The sequence below is a fragment of the Tupaia chinensis genome, unplaced genomic scaffold (genome assembly GCF_000334495.1).
Source record: "Tupaia chinensis unplaced genomic scaffold, TupChi_1.0 Scaffold000418_1, whole genome shotgun sequence".
Classification (NCBI taxonomy): domain Eukaryota; kingdom Metazoa; phylum Chordata; class Mammalia; order Scandentia; family Tupaiidae; genus Tupaia; species Tupaia belangeri.
In genome coordinates, this window is record NW_006159923.1 from 712,632 (window position 1) to 731,560 (window position 18,929).

Here is an 18,929-nt window from a genome sequence, read left to right on the forward strand (position 1 = left end):
ACAGAGACAGAAAAAAGGGAAAGTGAGAAAGCAAGCCGGCAGATCTGGAATCGAACTGTGGTCAACCACATGGGAGTCCAACGCCCCAACCACTCTGCCACCTGTTACTTCCCTAAGATTTATTCTTTATCATCTTACTTTTATAAGTTTCTTTTTTCCATGAGCAAGAGAGCGTAGTTACCCCTAACAGGATCCCCATGCTTCAATTCACCTTCAACTCTAGCCAGCTCGAGATCATGGGGACGCATGTATCTGGCATGTTCCGGAAGGTCTTCAGACACACAGCCAGAACCTTCCTGTGTGAGTCAGCCTCAGAAGGCATTGTATTACTGATTTCCCACTGTCCAGACTCTCTTTATCATGTTATTTACTTTCCCAATATAAGGGATTTTTATTCTAATTTTATTGCAGTTTATTAGAAAACACAGAATGGCTGATATTGAGCACATGGAACTTATCAAGTCATTGGTTTTTTTTTTTTTTAATGGCCTAACATTTTGTTCAGAAACGTACGTCCATGGACTAACTGTATAGGCATCACCCAGAGATTTGTTAGAGAAGCAGAAATTTGGGTCCTGCCCTACCAACTGAATCAGAATCTTCCTTTTAACAAGACTTCCGCATGACTCATATGCACATTAAAGTGTAAGAAGCATTGACCTAATACCCAAGCAAATAAAGCCTATCACCTAGAAATATCTACACAATTCTGAGGATCAAAAAGTGTTCTGTTTCTTAATTAGGATGCAGATACCTGGGTATTCATTTTATTATTAGTCTTTAAACTACACAGATACATTTTATATACAGGTCAAGCATCCCTAATCCTAAAACACAAATTATTTTTTAAAGAATTATTTTATTTAAATTTATTTATTTATTTTGATTTGTCCAGAGAGGAACAGAACGAGAAAGAGAGAGAAAGAGGGAAAGTGAGAAAGCAAACCACCAGGTCCAGGACTCAAACCACGATCGGCCATGCAGGAATTCAGTGCCCTTAACCACCACACCACCTGCTGGCCCCCTAAAGTACAAATTCTAAGTGCTCTAAAATCTATCAGTTTTTGAGCACTGACATGAGTTAACATGTAGAAAATTCTACACCTAATCTCATGTGACAGGTCACAGTCAAAATGCTGCAATACAAAAATATTATTTAAAATTATCTTAGGCTGGAATCAGCAGTTGGCGTAATGTCTATGTCACTGGACTCACATGTAGTTGACTGTGGTTCGAGTCCTGGACCCCGTGGCTTAAACTCACGCTGGGCACTTGTACATGCGTAACCAAGATCCTGAGAGGAGAATGGAGGAGAAGGGATTGCAGCATGGCCATCCCCCCTAGGGGTTGATTTCTTGCTTTCTGTCTCTCTGTCTCTCTTTGTCTTTCTGGCTAGCACACATGCCCTATAGCAAAAACCTCTCAAATAAAAAGAGAAAATAAAAGAAAATTACCTTCAGGCTATGTTAATAAGGTATATATGAACATAAACGAATTTCATGTAGAGACTTGGATCCCAAACCTAAGAATATTATGAATATTCAAATATTAAAAAACCTGAAAAAACCTGAAATCCAAAACATTTCTAGTCCAGAAGCATTTTGGGTAATGAACATTCAATCCATACACATTCGAATGTATATTTTGCAATGGGCTGTATGCAAAGAAATTTAACTACATGGGGTATGACCAATGTAAATATTCTACCTCAATATCAGCAAAGACAGATGAACTTTTTTTTTTTAGAGTTTTTTACTATAGGGCACGTGCCCTTTCTGGAAAGACAGTGAAAGAGAGAGAGAGAAAGAGAAAGCAAGAAACCACCCCCCAGGAGAAATGGCCACATCACAATCCCTTCTCCTCCATTCTCCTCTTGGGATTTTGTCCACGCGCAAACACGTGCCTGGTATGAGTTTTAAGATGCAGGGTCTGGGTCTTGAACTGTTATGCCATCTATTGTCCCCAGATGAACTTTCTTTATATGTTCAGCTTTACACAGGCCCAGGTAGCTTCATTTTACTGCCCCCATTCCTTATGACTAATGATTTTCTTTTCACTGATGGTAAGATTCATCTCACTTGCGGAAAAGTTAAAAATGGGTAAGGAGGTCAGGAACAGATATTTTTAGAAACATAACATTTAGCAGACCTAAGCTGGGACTCTTCTAGCCATAGTCTAATTATGACCCATGATACTAAAACTGATAGCATCCATAACCTAAAATCAGTGGTCTTCCTTTTTATTATTCAGCCTACGGTGGTGGACAGAAATGCTGGAACAACTTGGGGTCCTGCAGGAAACAATGCAAAGATGGAGAAGTAATACAAAAAATGTGCAAAACCCATCGAGTCTGCTGTGTACCACCCAATAGAGTCAAAGTGCAACTTTCTACATCTCCCACACCACTGTACGACCTTGCAACAGGCGTTATAGATATAATTCTAACACTTAAGCCCTATGTAACCTCATTTAAAGTGAACACCGAGGAAGAAGAGGATGAAGAAACTGACCTAACTCTGGGAACTCAGATCTCTGTCCCAGAGGTCCACCGTAGTACATGACTTCCCAGATGTCACTCACCCAAGGTCCTCAGAACGGTAGACTAAGTCCTATAAAGCGCTGTCAACACCACAATGACCCACCCTCACCCTCCACCAATATGTAATTCTAGTTAAAAACAGCTAAGGTCTAAAATTTTCACTATTTCTAATGATAAATTCTTCAGAGCTCTTCTCGAAATGTTTTAACCTATTTCTAAAGTTCCTTCTCTGCAGGTGACCCACGCGCAGCCTTAATGACTTACTAAGTATTCCACCACTAAACTTTCCATGTATTCTCGGCCTTCCCAATAGGTGTTTTGGGATAACAGAGTCACCCCTGTATTAATCCTGCCTCTTGATGACAGCATATGTCATCAAAATCAAAATTTTAAATTTTGGAACCAGCAGATGCTATAGCAGTTCTGTCACTGGACTCCCATATGGCCGACCGCTGTTCAAGTCCCAAACTCGGTGGCTTAAAATTTATGCTGGGTGCATGTGTATGTGTGCCCAAGATCCCAGGAGGAGAGTGGAGGAGAAGGGATTACAGAGTGGCCATCTCCCCTGGAGAGTGATTTCTCAGTTTTCCTTTCACTATCTCTGTCTTTCTGCACAAGCCCTAGGGCAAAACCCTCTACAAAAATAAATAAATAAATAAATAAATAAATAAATAAATAAATAAATCTTTGCATTTGTGAGTGTAGCTACTAGGGCACTAAAAGCTTTCATTGTAGAACAGGAGGTACCTTTCAGATACGTAAATGCACCCACTTTCCTAATGAACTTTGGCCCTGAAGCCCTGTCATATCACACTGCAGGGAAGTGGCTGCCCAGGTGTGAGCTATGAGGTCTGCCTTTTTTCTCTTATTTACTTTGAGTTTGAAATAAAAGTCACTGAAAGGCTGTTGAAGAAGAAATATTGCTTCTGATTTATCCTTACACAGATTATGTAACTTTCAGGATTGAGAATTATGTGCGAGTCTCCTACAAGACTCACATTTTTACAGATCTTAAGCACTGTCTCCTCTCCCCTGCCCATCCCCACCCTCCAGAGCCATAGAAATTGAAACATAAGTTTATCTGATTTAGCGAATGCCTTCAAGACAAAGGCCACCTCAGTTTCTGCCTTCAGAAGAGTACCTGCTTCAGTGGCCTTAATATTCTTGGCTTTACTTGGTCACAAAGTCAAGAATGCTTGGGACCAGCAGATGGCATAATGGCTGTGTTGCTGGACTCTCATGTAGTGGACCACGGTTCGAGTCCTAGACCTGGCTTAAACTCACACCGGGCGTGTGTGCATGCATGCCCAAGATACCGAGAGGACAATGAAGGAGAAGGGATTGCAACATAGCGATCCCCCTGGGGGATGATTTCTTGCTTTCTGTCTCTCTATCTCTCTCTGACTTTCTGGTGAGCGCATGCACCCTATAGTAAACAAAAACAAACAAACAAAAAACTCTCCAAAAATAAAAAGAATGCTTAAGAAGTTTCGTTGCTTTATTATTATTATTTAATTTGTTAGGGGACACATGTGCTCACCAGAGAGAAAGAGAGAGTGAGATAGAGACAGTAAGAAAGCAACTCCCCATAGAAGATGGTCATGCCACAATCCCTTCTCTTCCATTTCTCCTTTCTGGATTTTGGACATCCACACACACTCCTGCTGTGTTTTTCAAGCCACTGGGTCTGGGACTCGAACCATGCAGTCTTTCATGTGAATCCAGCCACCTAACCACCCTGCCACCAGCATGCCCTTTGTTGCATATTTTAACTAAGTTTTAAAATTGTTCTCAATGGGAGAGTTAGAGTGGGTTCTTAGGCCAATATTGTTTCTGAAACAGATTCAGAACCAATAATTCTTCAGATAATAAATTTTGTTGTTGTGAGGGAGATAGATGATGGGACTAAAGAAGGAGAAACGATCATTGTCAAAGGATAAAACCATCACTCAATGTCTAAAACCAAAATGCTGAAATGTGTTTTACAGGAGAGCCATTCTGGACTGACATAGGCTCATTAAATAGACAACTATTGATCTTCCTCCATAGCATTAAGGAGAAGCATATGGAAGGTGTTGTATTAGTTACAAATGTGGGAATGGGTTGATGACAACTTAGAAGTGTGTACACTAAAATGAACCCAGAGCTGATTGGGAAATCACCTCAACACATAATGTTGTCACTAATAATTTGCTTTCAGACGTTCATTCACATAAGTTGTCATTGGTTGGTGAAAAATGTCTAAAACATCTTTAAGTATTTCCTTGCTGTAATGGCTAGAGAACAATTGACCTTTTCCTAGGAATGTGGAGATTTTTGTTCTCAGAGAAGAGTGATCCTAGAGAAATGCAGTCGGACAAAAAACTTCTGGTTTTGGAACCCCACAAGGTGATAGAAAAGGAGTAGCTTAAAAGTTAAGAGGAAAACAAAGATTGTAGAGAACAATGTGGAGGTTCCTCACAAACCTACAAAGAGAACCGCCATACTACCCAGTAATACTACTCTTACGTATCTACCCAAAGGATAGGAAAACACTTGGAAAAACACTTGCACATTCATGATTACTACACCATTTTTCACAATCGCCAGGACATAGAATCAACCCAAATGTCTAAGAACAGAAGAGTGGATTGAAAAAATGTGGTACATGTACGCTATGGAATACTACTCAGCCATAAAAAACAATGAGACCCTGACATTTGATATAAAGTGGGCAAATATGTAAGATTTAATGCTAAGCAAAGCAAGACAAGCTATGGGAGACAGGCATTGTATGTCCCCACCTACTGCACACCGATTGTCTGCACTCTATGGAAGACCCAGAAAGATTGGAAGGTATAATTGCAAGGAGACAAACTATAGATACTAGAGACAGTATAGAAGGGAGTAGGTTATGGGGGTGGGGAGGAAATAGTGGGTGGGAGGAGGAGAACAGGAAAAAAGGCAAATGAAACATTTAGTAGCCACAAAAATGAAAAGTTATCCATTGGTGATAATACATATATGGTAATATCTTTGACTTGACAACTATGCACCATATTCATGCTGGGAAAAAAATATGTTGCACACTATAAAGATGTATAGTGATTAACTGAAAGTAAAAAATAATTTTTAAAAAAGAGGAAAAGTCAAAAGTCAAGCAAGTTAAGATTTTTGAAGAGAGAAGAAATTATGGTGAAAATGCTACCCAGAGACAGAAGGAGACACAAGTTGAGCATCATCCTGACCCTTTCAGAAAGAAAATTCACCGGTAGCTTTGACCAGAGCCAGTTTGATAGTACAATTAAGCACTAAAGCAAACTGTAATGATTTGAGGAGTCAGAAAAAGACAGTGGGCAAGAATGCTTAAGAAGTTTCGTTGCTTTATTATTATTATTTAATTTGTTAGGGGACACATGTGCTCACCAGAGAGAAAGAGAGAGTGAGATAGAGACAGTAAGAAAGCAACTCCCCATAGAAGATGGTCATGCCACAATCCCTTCTCTTCCATTTCTCCTTTCTGGATTTTGGACATCCACACACAGACACCTAGCATGGTTTTCAAGTTGTCAGAACCATGCAGTCTTTCATGTGAATCCAGCCACCTAACCACCCTGCCACCAGCATGCCCTTTGTTGCATATTTTAACTAAGTTTTAAAATTGTTCTCAATGGGAGAGTTAGAGTGGGTTCTTAGGCCAATATTGTTTCTGAAACAGATTCAGAACCAATAATTCTTCAGATAATAAATTTTGTTGTTGTGAGGGAGATAGATGATGGGACTAAAGAAGGAGAAACGATCATTGTCAAAGGATAAAACCATCACTCAATGTCTAAAACCAAAATGCTGAAATGTGTTTTACAGGAGAGCCATTCTGGACTGACATAGGCTCATTAAATAGACAACTATTGATCTTCCTCCATAGCATTAAGGAGAAGCATATGGAAGGTGTTGTATTAGTTACAAATGTGGGAATGGGTTGATGACAACTTAGAAGTGTGTACACTAAAATGAACCCAGAGCTGATTGGGAAATCACCTCAACACATAATGTTGTCACTAATAATTTGCTTTCAGACGTTCATTCACATAAGTTGTCATTGGTTGGTGAAAAATGTCTAAAACATCTTTAAGTATTTCCTTGCTGTAATGGCTAGAGAACAATTGACCTTTTCCTAGGAATGTGGAGATTTTTGTTCTCAGAGAAGAGTGATCCTAGAGAAATGCAGTCGGACAAAAAACTTCTGGTTTTGGAACCCCACAAGGTGATAGAAAAGGAGTAGCTTAAAAGTTAAGAGGAAAACAAAGATTGTAGAGAACAATGTGGAGGTTCCTCACAAACCTACAAAGAGAACCGCCATACTACCCAGTAATACTACTCTTACGTATCTACCCAAAGGATAGGAAAACACTTGGAAAAACACTTGCACATTCATGATTACTACACCATTTTTCACAATCGCCAGGACATAGAATCAACCCAAATGTCTAAGAACAGAAGAGTGGATTGAAAAAATGTGGTACATGTACGCTATGGAATACTACTCAGCCATAAAAAACAATGAGACCCTGACATTTGATATAAAGTGGGCAAATATGTAAGATTTAATGCTAAGCAAAGCAAGACAAGCTATGGGAGACAGGCATTGTATGTCCCCACCTACTGCACACCGATTGTCTGCACTCTATGGAAGACCCAGAAAGATTGGAAGGTATAATTGCAAGGAGACAAACTATAGATACTAGAGACAGTATAGAAGGGAGTAGGTTATGGGGGTGGGGAGGAAATAGTGGGTGGGAGGAGGAGAACAGGAAAAAAGGCAAATGAAACATTTAGTAGCCACAAAAATGAAAAGTTATCCATTGGTGATAATACATATATGGTAATATCTTTGACTTGACAACTATGCACCATATTCATGCTGGGAAAAAAATATGTTGCACACTATAAAGATGTATAGTGATTAACTGAAAGTAAAAAATAATTTTTAAAAAAGAGGAAAAGTCAAAAGTCAAGCAAGTTAAGATTTTTGAAGAGAGAAGAAATTATGGTGAAAATGCTACCCAGAGACAGAAGGAGACACAAGTTGAGCATCATCCTGACCCTTTCAGAAAGAAAATTCACCGGTAGCTTTGACCAGAGCCAGTTTGATAGTACAATTAAGCACTAAAGCAAACTGTAATGATTTGAGGAGTCAGAAAAAGACAGTGGGCAACTGCAGCTACTCTCCTTTTGACAAAATTTAGAACCAAAGATGAAGGAAGAAAGAATAAAATATTGATAAGAAGACTTGAAAAGTAAAATGGAAATTTTATGATAAAAAGCTGATGTTGATTATAATTGGGGCACAGGCTTCTAAATTTTTAACAATTAAAGGACCTCAACAATTAGCAACAATTCTCCAATATTCAAATTCCTTCTTCAATAAACACCTGAAAAGACCCCCCCACCTTAAAACTTGAAAATTTAATAAGAATGTTTATCCATGTTACAACCTCTTTGATCATTAAGAAGTTCTTCCATGAACTAAGTAACAAGACCTCCACCCAACACTCTATGTAGTCATCCCACTGGTTCTGTTCCCCCTGTGAATTCTCTACATGGCAAAAACCAAGCCAGGACTCTGTCTAAACCCTTCAACTTTCCCTCACTGGATTCAAATGCTTTTTTCACCACTATCTACCTCCATCTTCACTGAGTTGTCAAGTTTCTTTTTTTTTTTTTTAAGAATTATTTATTATTTAATTTAATTTGTTATTATTTATTTTTTAATTTGATGAGAGAGAGAGAGAGAGAGAGAGAAAGAAATGGAAAGTGAGAAAGCAAGCCGTCAGGTCTGGGATTTGAACTGTAGTTGGCCCGGTGGAAATCTAGTGCCCCAACCACCACACCACCTGCCAGCCCTATTCCAGTTTGCGAGGGCTGTGAAAGCTCCCTCTCTCGAGGGTACATCCAGAATGGAACGGATATCTTACACGCAAAAACCAATTTCTCATTGTGATTTCCAGTGACTAAAAGACAGACAAGTGTGGCATAGTCATGAGTTTTACTGAGAGGAATTGACAGGAAGATTGGCTTCCCAGAGAGCTTGAGAATGGTGACCACTAGCATTCAAGGTATTTTGGGCCATTGGTTCTTATAGGACCAGTCACTATTTTCGTCACTGCCAGAAATGCTTATCCTCATGTAGGACTGGAGGCAGCATGATTGGTAATTTCTGCAGTTGAAGTAGGGCTGTTCATCCCTTTTGCAGGAGTTTCTACAGATTCCACTGTTGCCCATGCAGCGAAGGATTTGATGTCTGCCTGCAAAAAAGAAATACAAATAGTAAATTTCCACTTAGCTGTGCCATAGATCTGAGAAGTCAGGGAGTATAGTAAAAACCTAAAATTTAATGGCAACTTCCACTTCCAGAAAATAAAGTAAGTGTACTTTTCTTGATTCATCTTGCTAAGTACAGGTTAAAACTCTGGGCATTATATAAAACAAACATAAGAGCACCCTGAATGGTGAAGAGAAGGAAGCAAACCAGGCATAGCCCTCAGAACCTGAGGAGTGACACTGCCATCAACTCCCTGGGCTTCCTTTTTGCTCACGCATCCCAGACTGGAGAAGCCAGCGATCTGGAAACACAATGGGTGCAGACATACCGAGTTCCGAGAAAAATCTGCCCTCTCTAGCCAGAAGAAAGAGATGGAATAGCAAGACAAAACATTTTCTTTTATATTGTTTTAGGTTTGATATATTTATTTTAAGAGATAGAGACACAGAGAGATTCCCAACAAGATTTTGATACTGCAATCCACCCCCCTCCCCCCAGCTTCAGCCAGCTCAGATCATGGGCACACGCATGCCCGGTGTACTCAAGGAGGTCTCAGGACTCTGGTGGACAGCCCAGAGCCTTCTCATGTAAGGTCTGCCTCACAGAGCATCATCTTTCACTGTTACACCGTCATCCAGCCCCAAGACAGACAATTTTAGACAATGATCACTTTGCTCAAATGACACAGGGAAAACAACAAAACAACAACAAATTATAGTCATACACATCCACAAAAATAAATAAATAAATAAATAAATAAATAAATAAATAAATAAATGCATTTGTGAGTGTAGCTACTAGGGCACTAAAAGCTTTCATTGTAGAACAGGAGGTACCTTTCAGATACGTAAATGCACCCACTTTCCTAATGAACTTTGGCCCTGAAGCCCTGTCATATCACACTGCAGGGAAGTGGCTGCCCAGGTGTGAGCTATGAGGTCTGCCTTTTTTCTCTTATTTACTTTGAGTTTGAAATAAAAGTCACTGAAAGGCTGTTGAAGAAGAAATATTGCTTCTGATTTATCCTTACACAGATTATGTAACTTTCAGATTGAGAATTATGTGCGAGTCTCCTACAAGACTCACATTTTTACAGATCTTAAGCACTGTCTCCTCTCCCCTGCCCATCCCCACCCTCCAGAGCCATAGAAATTGAAACATAAGTTTATCTGATTTAGCGAATGCCTTCAAGACAAAGGCCACCTCAGTTTCTGCCTTCAGAAGAGTACCTGCTTCAGTGGCCTTAATATTCTTGGCTTTACTTGGTCACAAAGTCAAGAATGCTTGGGACCAGCAGATGGCATAATGGCTGTGTTGCTGGACTCTCATGTAGTGGACCACGGTTCGAGTCCTAGACCTGGCTTAAACTCACACCGGGCGTGTGTGCATGCATGCCCAAGATACCGAGAGGACAATGAAGGAGAAGGGATTGCAACATAGCGATCCCCCTGGGGGATGATTTCTTGCTTTCTGTCTCTCTATCTCTCTCTGACTTTCTGGTGAGCACATGCACCCTATAGTAAACAAAAACAAACAAACAAAAAACTCTCCAAAAATAAAAAGAATGCTTAAGAAGTTTCGTTGCTTTATTATTATTATTTAATTTGTTAGGGGACACATGTGCTCACCAGAGAGAAAGAGAGAGTGAGATAGAGACAGTAAGAAAGCAACTCCCCATAGAAGATGGTCATGCCACAATCCCTTCTCTTCCATTTCTCCTTTCTGGATTTTGGACATCCACACACACTCCTGCTGTGTTTTTCAAGCCACTGGGTCTGGGACTCGAACCATGCAGTCTTTCATGTGAATCCAGCCACCTAACCACCCTGCCACCAGCATGCCCTTTGTTGCATATTTTAACTAAGTTTTAAAATTGTTCTCAATGGGAGAGTTAGAGTGGGTTCTTAGGCCAATATTGTTTCTGAAACAGATTCAGAACCAATAATTCTTCAGATAATAAATTTTGTTGTTGTGAGGGAGATAGATGATGGGACTAAAGAAGGAGAAACGATCATTGTCAAAGGATAAAACCATCACTCAATGTCTAAAACCAAAATGCTGAAATGTGTTTTACAGGAGAGCCATTCTGGACTGACATAGGCTCATTAAATAGACAACTATTGATCTTCCTCCATAGCATTAAGGAGAAGCATATGGAAGGTGTTGTATTAGTTACAAATGTGGGAATGGGTTGATGACAACTTAGAAGTGTGTACACTAAAATGAACCCAGAGCTGATTGGGAAATCACCTCAACACATAATGTTGTCACTAATAATTTGCTTTCAGACGTTCATTCACATAAGTTGTCATTGGTTGGTGAAAAATGTCTAAAACATCTTTAAGTATTTCCTTGCTGTAATGGCTAGAGAACAATTGACCTTTTCCTAGGAATGTGGAGATTTTTGTTCTCAGAGAAGAGTGATCCTAGAGAAATGCAGTCGGACAAAAAACTTCTGGTTTTGGAACCCCACAAGGTGATAGAAAAGGAGTAGCTTAAAAGTTAAGAGGAAAACAAAGATTGTAGAGAACAATGTGGAGGTTCCTCACAAACCTACAAAGAGAACCGCCATACTACCCAGTAATACTACTCTTACGTATCTACCCAAAGGATAGGAAAACACTTGGAAAAACACTTGCACATTCATGATTACTACACCATTTTTCACAATCGCCAGGACATAGAATCAACCCAAATGTCTAAGAACAGAAGAGTGGATTGAAAAAATGTGGTACATGTACGCTATGGAATACTACTCAGCCATAAAAAACAATGAGACCCTGACATTTGATATAAAGTGGGCAAATATGTAAGATTTAATGCTAAGCAAAGCAAGACAAGCTATGGGAGACAGGCATTGTATGTCCCCACCTACTGCACACCGATTGTCTGCACTCTATGGAAGACCCAGAAAGATTGGAAGGTATAATTGCAAGGAGACAAACTATAGATACTAGAGACAGTATAGAAGGGAGTAGGTTATGGGGGTGGGGAGGAAATAGTGGGTGGGAGGAGGAGAACAGGAAAAAAGGCAAATGAAACATTTAGTAGCCACAAAAATGAAAAGTTATCCATTGGTGATAATACATATATGGTAATATCTTTGACTTGACAACTATGCACCATATTCATGCTGGGAAAAAAATATGTTGCACACTATAAAGATGTATAGTGATTAACTGAAAGTAAAAAATAATTTTTAAAAAAGAGGAAAAGTCAAAAGTCAAGCAAGTTAAGATTTTTGAAGAGAGAAGAAATTATGGTGAAAATGCTACCCAGAGACAGAAGGAGACACAAGTTGAGCATCATCCTGACCCTTTCAGAAAGAAAATTCACCGGTAGCTTTGACCAGAGCCAGTTTGATAGTACAATTAAGCACTAAAGCAAACTGTAATGATTTGAGGAGTCAGAAAAAGACAGTGGGCAACTGCAGCTACTCTCCTTTTGACAAAATTTAGAACCAAAGATGAAGGAAGAAAGAATAAAATATTGATAAGAAGACTTGAAAAGTAAAATGGAAATTTTATGATAAAAAGCTGATGTTGATTATAATTGGGGCACAGGCTTCTAAATTTTTAACAATTAAAGGACCTCAACAATTAGCAACAATTCTCCAATATTCAAATTCCTTCTTCACTAAACACCTGAAAAGACCCCCCCACCTTAAAACTTGAAAATTTAATAAGAATGTTTATCCATGTTACAACCTCTTTGATCATTAAGAAGTTCTTCCATGAACTAAGTAACAAGACCTCCACCCAACACTCTATGTAGTCATCCCACTGGTTCTGTTCCCCCTGTGAATTCTCTACATGGCAAAAACCAAGCCAGGACTCTGTCTAAACCCTTCAACTTTCCCTCACTGGATTCAAATGCTTTTTTCACCACTATCTACCTCCATCTTCACTGAGTTGTCAAGTTTCTTTTTTTTTTTTTTAAGAATTATTTATTATTTAATTTAATTTGTTATTATTTATTTTTTAATTTGATGAGAGAGAGAGAGAAAGAAATGGAAAGTGAGAAAGCAAGCCGTCAGGTCTGGGATTTGAACTGTAGTTGGCCCGGTGGAAATCTAGTGCCCCAACCACCACACCACCTGCCAGCCCTATTCCAGTTTGCGAGGGCTGTGAAAGCTCCCTCTCTCGAGGGTACATCCAGAATGGAACGGATATCTTACACGCAAAAACCAATTTCTCATTGTGATTTCCAGTGACTAAAAGACAGACAAGTGTGGCATAGTCATGAGTTTTACTGAGAGGAATTGACAGGAAGATTGGCTTCCCAGAGAGCTTGAGAATGGTGACCACTAGCATTCAAGGTATTTTGGGCCATTGGTTCTTATAGGACCAGTCACTATTTTCGTCACTGCCAGAAATGCTTATCCTCATGTAGGACTGGAGGCAGCATGATTGGTAATTTCTGCAGTTGAAGTAGGGCTGTTCATCCCTTTTGCAGGAGTTTCTACAGATTCCACTGTTGCCCATGCAGCGAAGGATTTGATGTCTGCCTGCAAAAAAGAAATACAAATAGTAAATTTCCACTTAGCTGTGCCATAGATCTGAGAAGTCAGGGAGTATAGTAAAAACCTAAAATTTAATGGCAACTTCCACTTCCAGAAAATAAAGTAAGTGTACTTTTCTTGATTCATCTTGCTAAGTACAGGTTAAAACTCTGGGCATTATATAAAACAAACATAAGAGCACCCTGAATGGTGAAGAGAAGGAAGCAAACCAGGCATAGCCCTCAGAACCTGAGGAGTGACACTGCCATCAACTCCCTGGGCTTCCTTTTTGCTCACGCATCCCAGACTGGAGAAGCCAGCGATCTGGAAACACAATGGGTGCAGACATACCGAGTTCCGAGAAAAATCTGCCCTCTCTAGCCAGAAGAAAGAGATGGAATAGCAAGACAAAACATTTTCTTTTATATTGTTTTAGGTTTGATATATTTATTTTAAGAGATAGAGACACAGAGAGATTCCCAACAAGATTTTGATACTGCAATCCACCCCCCTCCCCCCAGCTTCAGCCAGCTCAGATCATGGGCACACGCATGCCCGGTGTACTCAAGGAGGTCTCAGGACTCTGGTGGACAGCCCAGAGCCTTCTCATGTAAGGTCTGCCTCACAGAGCATCATCTTTCACTGTTACACCGTCATCCAGCCCCAAGACAGACAATTTTAGACAATGATCACTTTGCTCAAATGACACAGGGAAAACAACAAAACAACAACAAATTATAGTCATACACATCCACAAAAATAAATAAATAAATAAATAAATAAATAAATAAATAAATAAAATAACCTGAGTGGATAAACCTAGACTTCTACTCTCTCCCAGTTGAACGGAGGTGGACCATCCCGGGGTGGTGGCAGAGAAGCCAAGTAGGGAGCTAGGTCCTTCATCACTGCTGGTAGTAATGAGGCTCACCACCACACGGTGTCGATAGAAATCACATGGGGAGCCCTGACTACCCCTACCTAGTGGGAAGAGGACAGGCCGATCTCCAAGATGGGGTCATGATAGAGGAGGCCTCACAGTCAAGACTTTCACCACGACACAGCAGTAACAGGGAAACTTCCCCCACAGTATCGCTGGAGGCCATATGGGGACTAGAACATCCGTCCTCCTATTCAGGGTAGGATCAGAGGAGGCATCCTTGGGAGCTGGAACTCCCACTCCACCCTGAGTAATGAGGAACGTTCTACCCTTCTCCTCTCCCTCACCCCACCTCCATGCAAGGAAAGCCAAGTGGAGAATCTGGACTTCAAGCCCCCCCACCGCAGTACCAAGGCAACACCCCATCTCTCTGCTAGAGCAGTGTCAGAGGAGACAGGCTAGCATCAACCACTTAAATTCAATCCACACCCTCATAACATAATGCCAAAAATGTCCAGGTACCAGTCAAAAATTATTTATTCTACAAAGAATCAGGAAAATCTCAATTCGAACGAAAAAAGGCAATCGTTGGAACTTCAGATCCATCCAGGCTGTGTATGTCAATAGTTCCTTTTTTTTTTAGGTTTTGATTTTCAGGCCACCAGATCCAAGACTGGAAACCAGAGTCAGCTATGTGGGAGTTCAGTACCTAAACCACTATGCCACCTGATAGCCACCCCCATCTCCTTTAGTATTTCATGGTCTGGATGTAACACAATTTACTGATCCATTTATCTGTTAAGGGACATTTTGATTATTTGTAGTTTTTTTCTTTAAAAGGAAGCTGCTATAAACATTCATTTGCCAGTTTTTGTGTAGATGTAAATTTTAATTTTCCTGAAATAAATAAATAATACCCAAGAATATGTCACTGCATAGTATAGTCAGCATTGATTTAGTTGTTTTTCTTTTAATTTGCCAGAGGGTGTGTGCTCACCAGAGAGAGAAAGAAGACAGAGGAGAGGGAGAGGGAGAAAGCACCCCCAGTAGAGTGTGGTCACTCCCTTCTCCACTTCCCCATCCTGTTGAAATTTGGAGTACACTCCTACAGGTGCCCAGGATGTTTTTTAAGCCTTTGGGGGCCCAGATCAAACCCCACAGTGGCCACATGGGATCTCGCTCCCTTAACCACTAGGCAAAGAGGCCAGCTTTTTTTACCTAACTTTTTAAAAAAGAGGTTTTTGGGACCAGCAGCTAGCATAATGGCTATGTCACCGGACTCCCCCATAGTCGACCGCAGTTCGAGTCCCGAACCTGATGGCTTAAACTCACGCTGGGCGCGTGTGCGTGCGTGCCCAAGATCCCAAGAGGAGAATGGAGAAGGGATTGCGGCGTGGCCATCCCCCCTGGGGGGTGATTTCTCACTTTCTGCCTCTCTCTCTGTCTGTCTGGCGAGCACACGTGCCCTATAGCAAAAACTCTCCAAAAAAAAAAGAAAAAAAAAAGAGGTTTTTGTGTCAAGGTATGTGTGGTCACCAGAGAGAGAACCAGACACAGAGAGACAGAGACAGTGCAAGGGAAAGTGACAAACCACCCTCCAGGGGGATGGCCATGCTGGAATCCCTTCTCCTCCATTCCCCTCCTGGGATCTTGAGCACACATGTTCATGCAGCTGACGTGATTTTCAAGCCACTGGGTCCAGATTCAAATTATGGTCAGCCATGTGGGACTCCAGCAATGTAATCGCTATGCCATCTGCTGGCCCCTTATTTAGCTTTTTTAAGAGAAACTGCCAGGCTACTTTTTAGAGTGGTCTTACTTTTTTATTTACTATTTACCATGTCTGGGACTCAAATCATAGTCAGCCATGTGGGAGTCCAGCTATGTAACCACTATGCCATCTGATGGCCCCTTATTTAGTTGTTTTTTAAAGAATTATTTATTTGGTTTTATTTATTTATTTATTATTCTTTAATTTGCTACAGGGAATGCATAGTCACCAGAGAGAGAGAAACAGAGAAAGTGAGAAAGCAAGCTGCCAGGTCTGGTACTTGAACCATGGTCAACCATGTGGGAGTCCAGCACCCAAACCACCATGCCACCTGCCAGCCTCTTATTTAGTTTTTATAGAGAAACTGCCAGACTAGTTTTTAGAGTGATTTTGCCTTTATTTTTTTAAGAGTTATTTATTTAATTTTATTTATTTATTTTTAATTTGCTGTAAGGCACATGCATTCACCAGAGAGAGACAGAGAGAGAGGGAAAGTGAGAAAACAAGCCCCAGGCCTAGGATTTGAGCTCCAGTCAGCCACGTGGGAGTCCAGCACCTTTGACCACCACACCTCTTGTTGGCCCTCAATTGTAGCTGTTAACATTCTCACCGACAGTGTATAAAAGATCCAGTTTCCCTGCATGCTTGCCAGCATTTGGTATTGTCATTATTTTTCATTTCTGCTGTTCTAATAGATATGTAGTGATATCTCATCCTGGTCCTAATCTGCATTTTCCTAATGGATAATGATGTTGAGCATCTTTTCATGTGCTTATTTGCCATCTGTATACCCTTTTCAGAGATATTTTATTTTTTAGAGAGAGACTTTTGCTATAGGGCATGTGTGCTCACTGGAGAGACAGAGACAGACAGAAAGCAAGAAATCAACCCCCCCCCCCCAGGAGGGATGGCCACACCACAATTCCTTCTCCATTCTCCCGGAATTGGGGGCATGCATGCACACGCACCCATTGTGAGTTTTAAGCTGCCAGGTCCGGCACTTGAACCCCAGCCAACTAGTGGGAGTTCAGCCACGTAACCATTACACCATCTGCTGGTTCCAAGATGTTTTTTTCTTACTTTTTTTTCACTGTCTAATTAAATTGTTTCTTGGTGTTGAGTTTCACGTTCTTTCTATAGTATATGTATAAGTTCTTGTTCAGGTACTATGTGATATGCAACTGGCCTGATTTAAATTGTCTTTTAAATCTTCGTAAGGTCTTTCACAGAATGGAAGTTTTACGCTTTGAATAAGTCCAAATTATCCATTTTTTTCTTTTGTAGATTGTGCTTTGCATATTGAAGAATTCTTTACCAAGACCTAAGTATGAAGAAATTTATCTCTACATTTTCTTTTAGAAGTTTAAAGTTTTATTATTTATTTTACACTTGAGACTATTTTCCATTTTGACTTAGTTTTTTTTTTTTTAATTTATTCATTCATTTATTTTCATTTGACCAGAGAAAGACAGACACACAGAGAGAAGGAAAGTGAGAAAGCAAGCCACCAGGTCTGGGACTCACACCATGGTTGGCCATGTGAGAGATTCCAGCGCCTTAACCAAGATACCACCTGCTGGCCCGCCTTTGCCACTTTTCTGCCACACGGCTTTGGCACATGTGATGAAGATGACAGTGCGATGTCTATTTCTAACAATGACAATCATCAACTCCCCCACACCCCACACACTCACAGTGTGCCATTTGTGGGCCCTGTGTTGAATGTGGGCAAACACTCCTTTAGGCACAATCAAAACTTTAAGACAGTATGTTCCATATTTTACAAAAAAGAGGCTGAGACTGATATACATTACCAAATTAAGACATTCAATTTCAAAGTAGTAAAAATTAATTACAATATACTGAATGGTTAAATGTGCCATACTGTACTAATAAGGGCTTTGCAAATGCTATCCCCCAATAGCCCTCTGAGATAAGGCATCACAATCTACACTTTACAAATGAAGAAATGGAGACTCAGAGATTCCAAATGGCAGAACCCAAATTTGAACCAACTTTTCTATCAGTCTTATAAAGAAAAAGTTATTTATTTAATAGGAATACAAGAATCCTAATTGAAATTGACATTTCAAAAGTAATTGTCAGATCCCAATGGGCTTTTCATGATGAGGGTAAAGATAAAGCCAGAGCCAGTAATCCCAAAGGGGTACTTTTTTTTTTTTTTTTTACAAGGTATATCTTTATTATTCAATTTCCCTTTTCCATGGCTTACAGACTTCTAGGTAAGGAGGCAGAGTTTACATTATGATCTGTCAGTTCCAAAGCCCATGTCTTTGCTAGTTTTATTATCAGACTCCATAATCGAAGCTAAATTAAAACAGCATTTAAGAAAATACTTAGAATATACGCAGGATATGGTAGGCACAATAATAGCCTCCTAAATATGTTCATATCCTGACCTCCAGAACCTGTGAAAGGAACTTCACAGTAAAATCAAGTTAAGACTTTTTTCTTTTTTTTTTTTTTTTTAAGTTTCATGTCTCCATTTTCTTAATACTTTTTTTTTATTATCATCATAATCTTCTTTCTATTACACTAGATTACATATAACTTTACATTGACTTCCATTGCTTTTTCAAAAGGGAATGCCATGCATGTCAGTCAATACAGAGATATCAATCTCCCCACTTTATCATTCAATATCTTTTCCATGCTTTTCCCAATAATTATTATTATAATTTTTTAAACAGTCAATCACTATTTCTCATTTTGCTTATTAAAAAGACTTCACCCATCATGAAATACTTTCCAGACCGGTTCAGTTGAGAATACTATACATGTCATCATCAACAGGTAATAAACCATATCTATTTCTCATTAACATCCTGCCTCTCTATTGTTCACTGCTGTCTTTATCCTCTTCTCCCTCCTTTTTTTTTTTTTATACTTTGTTTTTTATTATAAATTTTTTTTTCT

General features: G+C 39.8%; 3 protein-coding genes across 4 annotated transcripts in view; 1 reads left to right on the top strand and 2 right to left on the bottom strand.

Moving 5' to 3' along the window:
- The window catches only part of DEFB118 (defensin beta 118), an 11,816-nt gene extending 8,836 nt beyond the window's left edge, over nt 1-2,980 (top strand). For both annotated transcript variants that reach the window (XM_014590210.1, XM_006154706.1), the window contains exon 2: nt 2,251-2,980. In XM_014590210.1, coding sequence (XP_014445696.1) covers nt 2,251-2,561 — 311 coding nt within the window. In that variant the 3' untranslated portion in view covers nt 2,562-2,980. The remainder of the gene's footprint in view (nt 1-2,250) is intronic.
- Nucleotides 2,981-8,549: 5,569 nt separating this feature from the next.
- On the bottom strand, nt 8,550-11,412 carry LOC102501014 (beta-defensin 119-like). Its single transcript, XM_006154754.1, has 2 exons — nt 11,394-11,412; nt 8,550-8,823 (listed from the first exon to the last, which is right to left on the bottom strand). The coding sequence occupies exons 1-2, from the start codon at nt 11,410-11,412 to the stop codon at nt 8,630-8,632; spliced, it is 213 nt and encodes a 70-aa protein (XP_006154816.1). The 3' UTR covers nt 8,550-8,629.
- A 1,661-nt stretch (nt 11,413-13,073) lies between these two features.
- DEFB119 (defensin beta 119) overlaps nt 13,074-18,929 on the bottom strand; it is a 12,327-nt gene continuing 6,471 nt past the window's right edge. The window contains exon 2 of the mRNA XM_006154708.2: nt 13,074-13,347. Within this exon, the coding sequence (XP_006154770.1) occupies nt 13,154-13,347 (194 nt within the window). The 3' untranslated portion in view covers nt 13,074-13,153. The remainder of the gene's footprint in view (nt 13,348-18,929) is intronic.